The sequence below is a fragment of the Neopelma chrysocephalum genome, unplaced genomic scaffold, assembly GCF_003984885.1.
Source record: "Neopelma chrysocephalum unplaced genomic scaffold, ASM398488v2 Primary Assembly neopelma1_97390, whole genome shotgun sequence".
Lineage (NCBI taxonomy): Eukaryota > Metazoa > Chordata > Aves > Passeriformes > Pipridae > Neopelma > Neopelma chrysocephalum.
This window is the reverse complement of record NW_020926031.1, coordinates 4,962,588-4,968,587: the sequence shown is the minus strand read 5'-3', so window position 1 is coordinate 4,968,587 and position 6,000 is coordinate 4,962,588. Positions and strand designations below refer to the sequence as shown.

Here is a 6,000-nt window from a genome sequence, read left to right as displayed (position 1 = left end):
TTCAATTTCTCTTATGATTTCAATTTCTCTTATGATTTCAATTTCTCCTTTTAGTCACAGCATATTCACAGTTAAGGTACTAAAAATTGAAGATTTAGGAACACCACGAGTTACCCGAGTCAATGAGTAAGTTCAGAACAGAGTCTCTCTTATGGTGAAGTTGTCAATTATTTTCCATATTGATGTACTGGTACTGCACTATACACCCAGTGCTCCCTGTGGGAGCTTCCTGCATGTGTGGTGGCTTCCCCACTCCCTATGCTCCTATAGTACTTGGCCCTCTCCCTTGGCCTGTCACGTTGCAGCTCTGTTCTCCATCTTGTCCCCTCTGTTCATCACAGGGTTGTGCCAGCCTCCTATACTCCTGAACTCATGTGAATCCCCAGAAGGAACAGGATGAGGAGGTGGGGGTGGGTGGAATAGGAAGCACGTTGAAAAAATGTCTGACAGAAAATAGGGGGAAATTGGAATGGGCAAGAAACTTTGAGAAGGATGAAGAAAAGTGATCGTTTTGAAAAGTGAATCATTTGTTCATCATGTAAGATAAATAAAGTGAATTTTCCTGTTCTGCTTTCAGATTGTCATTTTGTGATCTTGCTGGTTCAGAAAGATATACCAAGACCCGCAATGAAGGTGACAGATTGAAAGAGAGTGGAAATATAAATACCTCTCTCCTGACTCTAGGCAAGTGTATTAATGCACTCAAGAACTGTCAACAGTCAAAGTAAGTCCTTTTATGAATTGCAAACTGGTTGTGTTTTTCAGGTATTGCCCACAACATTTAAAAGTTACTATTTAAAATATACAAAATTAACACTTAAATTTCTGGTAGAAAAGACGTATAAACTTAGCAAGTCTATGCTGTAGTCTTGTTGATATACCAGAGTTATCTTTAAACTTGCCTGGTTTTGCTTTGTAATTAAATCATTCAAATTATAACATAATCCTTTAAATGTGCTATCATAGATTTTAGCAATTTAACTTTCTTCTTCTGAGCTTGACATATCAGACTTTGGAATAAGTTTAAAACAGCATTGTCACTAATGTCATAGAGCCAAATTTTCAGCATTTCATTACTTCTTTGGGAACTAGCTCCATCTTCTACATACTTCCATTGTGACATTTCTTGTCGGCAGGATATTGCCGTGCTATCATGACTGTGTACTCTTTGACAAAATTTGTTATTTCTAAACTGTGACGTAATTTTAACACTCTTCTGATCTAGCTAACCATAATGCAGACAAAAGAAAGCCTTCCCACTATTTATGCCCCAGCCTGAGTATCTAAATAAGAGTAAAACAATACAAAAAGTTAACTGTCTAAAAACCAATATAGTAACTGTCTGGGAAGTGTTTCCTGCATAGATTCTCATTTGAAGATCTGTTTCTGTCCTAGAGGTTAAATAAACTGTCTGCTGTTTTTTATATGCCTGTATGTGCTTTGCCAAATTAACTTAGTCTGTAACACTGTTCTTGGCAGCATATTTGAAGTCTATCACACCTTAAGGTGAAAAAGCTTTGCTAGTGTGTCTTCCTGATTAACCCTACATTTTGTGAATTTATGGGGTTTTTACCTTCCTGACCTTTTCAGAGAGGAAGGATGCATTAAAACTAGCAGCTGTGTAGGGGGTCATTAGTGTATTCGTGATATAACTTTCTGATCCTAATAATGTGGAATTTTAACAATATGCAGGAAATGTTCTGAAGCACGATCTTGAAGTATTAATACAGGTCCTGTGTAAGTAGAATAAGAAGCAGTAACTTTCTTATAATTGTTCTTGTTTCCATCATGTGGCAAAGCTACCTCTGAGCCCTATATATATTCTGGCAGGAGTGTCACTATCTCGCTGAGTTCTGTAGCACTATTCATGTTACTGAATAGCTGTCATGCATCCAAAATGCATTTGGTGGCAAGGTCATGTTTTAGGAATTCCTATAAAACTTTCTATAAGTATTAAAAACTTCATCACCAGCTGTTAATTTCAAGGGCACAACTTCTGATTCAGGACAGAACTTCTGGGGGATTAGGTATAAAGTTCTGAAAAGTATCTCTGTGTTCCGTGTATGCTAGTCTTCTTACCTAGACACTTGCTATTCTCTGTTCTCAGAGATATGATAAGGGGTGAAAGAGATCTCTGATAATGTTGGATACTGCATGTCTAAAACTACATAAGTACTTTTTGGGGATGTGGAAAAGAAAAGAAAGAGATGGGGTATAGTTTGATGTAGCATGAGGCTTATGTGACCTACTGTAGGCTAAATGTTGAACACTCCTGGCTTAAGTGCTCCCATTGATTGCATTGCTGTAGTGTATCAGAAAAAAAGTAAAGCAGCAGTCACCACAGCCACACAATCTCTTCACAAACAGCTGTATCTAGTTCAAAACAGTTTTAACTGATTTAAAGACTGCTGCTTTTATAGGTATTTTCAAGTCTTCAGGCTGGACAGCTCTTGCACTGCCTGGAATTTATTAAACTTCTGATCATCTGTTCTTTTGTCTTTAAAGGTTGCAGCAACACATACCCTTTCGGGAAAGTAAGTTAACTCATTTCCTTCAAGGATTCTTCAGTGGAAAGGGGAAGGTATACATGATAGTAAACATAAGCCAGTGTGCTTCAGCATATGATGAAACACTCAATGTGCTAAAGTTCTCGGCTATTGCACAAAAAGTAAGTGTGTTGTCATTTATCTTGTTGCTCCATAACTTTGATTTGCTTTAAAGAGCAGGTTCTCTCACTTTTGAGAATATGAATTTAGTTACTGAATTTTTCTGTCATGTTGCAATGATATTTCTAATTATTCCTGGTTGGGCTTTATCTCCTAGAGCTTTTAAAAAGGCCTTGTTGGGACTTCCTTTTTCCTTCTGAGTGTGGGGGTGGGAGCATCTCCTGCTGAAAATTTGTATTTCCTGTAAAATGTCCAGCCTAACCAGACACTGACTGTATTTGAAAGAAATTCCCTGAGATCTAGGTAAATTTCTTCTGTAGTCATAACATACTTTCCCCTAGGAGCACTTCTAGCTGTCCGATATCCTACTGCTATCTCAGTTTGGAATATTGCTCACCTGAAATACTAATAAAATAGAGTGAGTACCAAAGAGTTTGAAAGGTCATCTTTATGTTCACAGAGGCTTCAGTGGGAAGGTGGAAGCAGAGTGAGTAGAAGTAAGTGCAGTGATATAACTTTGGCAAAGTTAGAAGGTGAAAGTATTGGGGATCAGTGCTGCAGTCTTAATGAAAGCTGTGGAAAAGTTTTGTTGGCAGTTAGATCCATGCTTTTGGAATTTGGGCAGGCTAAGTGCACCACCAGAAGGAGCAGACTGTAAGGGTAATAGAGCTGTTCAAGAAATAGAATTTGTAGGATGGTATTCCTGTAATGCAACTAGAAACTCAAAGTAAGGAAATTGAGAAATCTTTTGGTGCAAGTGGTGGTAACCCTCTTGTAGGTTATCCATCTAGTGAAACTTGATGTTCCTGGGATCAAAGGAAAGGTTAGACTACAAAGTGACAACTTTGTACTTTAGCTGGAAACTGATGTTGAGCAGTGACTTCCAATAGAGGATAGGCTGGATATGCTCCAGAGAGCTCTAGGAGAGTGGAAGAGGTGTGTCTTCAAAGTGCCAATGGAGGTTTTAAAAAGTACCGGTAACTTTGTTCTTTGTTTTCTGGATAGGTTTTAGTTATGGATACATCTATTCTTCCCCAAGATCAGTCATTTGACCAGAAATTGGCAGGAGAATCATCACTGCTTAATGTCACTAAAATGCCAATCTCAAGGAGAAGAGGCACTATCCTGTGGGACAGAACCTTGGAAGATGTGTTTGAAGATGATGATGGAGAGATGGAGGAACAGCACAGTGTGTCAAGAGAAGAAGCAGTGCAGGAAAAGGAAGAAAGTAAAGTTGTTATTGGAAAAGAAGAATATATGGTATGTGCCAGGGCTACTTTAAGACTTAGCGTAGTGTGGAGCCTTGAAGCAAGGTATTCTTCTACTGGTTTCCCTCATCTCTCACCCCTTTTTTCTAATCACCCTTATCTTACCTAAATATAGTGTTTAGAACTACAGGTGGATTACTTATGACTTAGTGCTTATTGTGGGAGAACACTATGAAATGTGTCAAGGTACAGACTGAGCAGTAAAAATTGCAGATTTGGCTTTCTCTTCTTTTGGTAACCTATGGTCAATGCACAGAAAGTATTACCTGGTTTTTAGCAATTCAGAAGATTGTTCCTTTGTTATTTTATGGACAAGAAAACTCTGGAAACTGTCCTTTAAGGAACAGTCACTTCTAGGGAAGACTAGCAGGAGCGAACAGAGGACTAGAGACAGTTTTGTGCAGGTTTCATTAATACCGCCTCAAAAATGGGTATCTGGAAAAAAAGGCCAAATTCTGTGGATCTTAAGCCTATTTTTAAAGATAACTTCAAGAGTTTTTTGTTATAAACCTAGTGTTCTTTGTAAATGCCACCTCTGTGCAAACTTAAAAATTGCTATGTTAGTACCAAACAGGTAGTTCAACCCACTCATGAATCCTCCTGTTTATGAGTAAGATAATAAAAGAGCTGAAAAGACTTTCGCTAGCAGGAGAGTAAAGTGTTGTAGTGTTTAAGGAATGGGAAAAATTTCACTTCTGGGAAACTTTTCTTTACGAAAAACTCAATACTAATTGTAATTCTAGACACTGCTGAGTCTCATAGAAGAGCTGAAGAACAAACTTATTACTGAAAAGAAGAATAAGTTACTGCTGGAGCTAAAAGTTCGTGAAGAAGTGATACAAGAGTTTACCCAATATTTTGCTGAGCGGGAAATAGATTTCAAGTAAGCTGGCTTTAAGTGATTTTAAAGTTACTGGTTAAGCAAATCAGAGTAAATTCACTTATATTCTTAAATATATTATTCTCAGGTGTAAGAGAACACACTCTTCTACTAGATCTTATCTTCCACTGTATCTGTTAATGTACCAGCTTTTTGTTAATGTACCAACGCTTTTTGTTAAGTGCTATCTGTAATCTGTATATTTGTCTCCCTCTTGTTCTTTAGGGATTTGTCTGTGTGGGAATTATACCTCTGTTTTGGTGTAGCAGCACTATTTTGTGTACTGTTTTGCTGTGCCAAAATAAAGAAGAAAGCATCTTTGTTTATAAGCAACTGTATTTATAACTTTTTAGTATCTCATACTGGTTAGCTTTTAGCTGACTTATTTTTCCTGCTCTAGAGAGTGCCTTGATCATGAACGAGCACGGCTTGAAGAAAATGCTGAAAAACGTCTGGAAATCTTAAAGGAACTTGCAAATAGTTATCCTAAAAATGCAGATGAAAAAAAGAAATTAGAAGATCAGCCTGGCAGTGAGCAAACTGGACCTCTGGTATTTTTATCTGTCTTCCCCAAATGTCCCTTTTACTCACTACCTGTTATCGTCGTGATATTTCTTAAGAATTAGAAGAATGGTTTCAAGGAATTGCAGGCAGTGCAACTGTATCCTCAGCAAGATATATTTATCCCATTTAGTAAGTGGGGTTGCTGAACCTTGGGATTTAGGAATCTTTGGAGTTTTCTGCATTTCTCCAACACAAAGTGAAAATTCCTATATACAAAGAAATTGAGGAAAAACTGCAATTATGGTATAAAATCCGTTGCATTAAGTGCCTATTTACAATCCTTGAATCTCATTTCTTAGGCCTTACATATGGACTGTACTGGAGTGATCACAGATTCCTCTCAGGGCAGTTGTAGCTACAACTGAAGCAATGAGAATTATCCATACACTTAAGTCATAACTTGGTTCTTACCTTGAGGCTGTCTCTTGTGAGTTTGAAATCCTTTGTTTTTAAAAAACAAAGAAGAAAGATATAAAGTCAGTATTTTGAGTTCAACTTATCACATTAAGTTACCACGAAATTGTTTGACCTCACAAACTTTTACAGATACCTGAAAATTTCTGTTGTATTCCTTCTAAAACTGTTTACTTGCTGTGTTCATCCAATATTCTCATCGAATTAA

The 6,000-nt window shown here is 37.4% G+C and overlaps 1 protein-coding gene across 5 annotated transcripts in view; it reads left to right on the top strand.

Moving 5' to 3' along the window:
• Positions 1 to 6,000, top strand: part of KIF20B (kinesin family member 20B) — a 37,864-nt gene that overhangs the window by 9,565 nt on the left and 22,299 nt on the right. For all 5 annotated transcript variants that reach the window (XM_027672278.1, XM_027672280.1, XM_027672279.1 and 2 more), the window contains 6 exons: positions 55 to 126; positions 578 to 724; positions 2,506 to 2,668; positions 3,672 to 3,926; positions 4,678 to 4,817; positions 5,215 to 5,365. In XM_027672278.1, the coding sequence (XP_027528079.1) occupies positions 55 to 126; positions 578 to 724; positions 2,506 to 2,668; positions 3,672 to 3,926; positions 4,678 to 4,817; positions 5,215 to 5,365 (928 nt within the window). The remainder of the gene's footprint in view (positions 1 to 54; positions 127 to 577; positions 725 to 2,505; positions 2,669 to 3,671; positions 3,927 to 4,677; positions 4,818 to 5,214; positions 5,366 to 6,000) is intronic.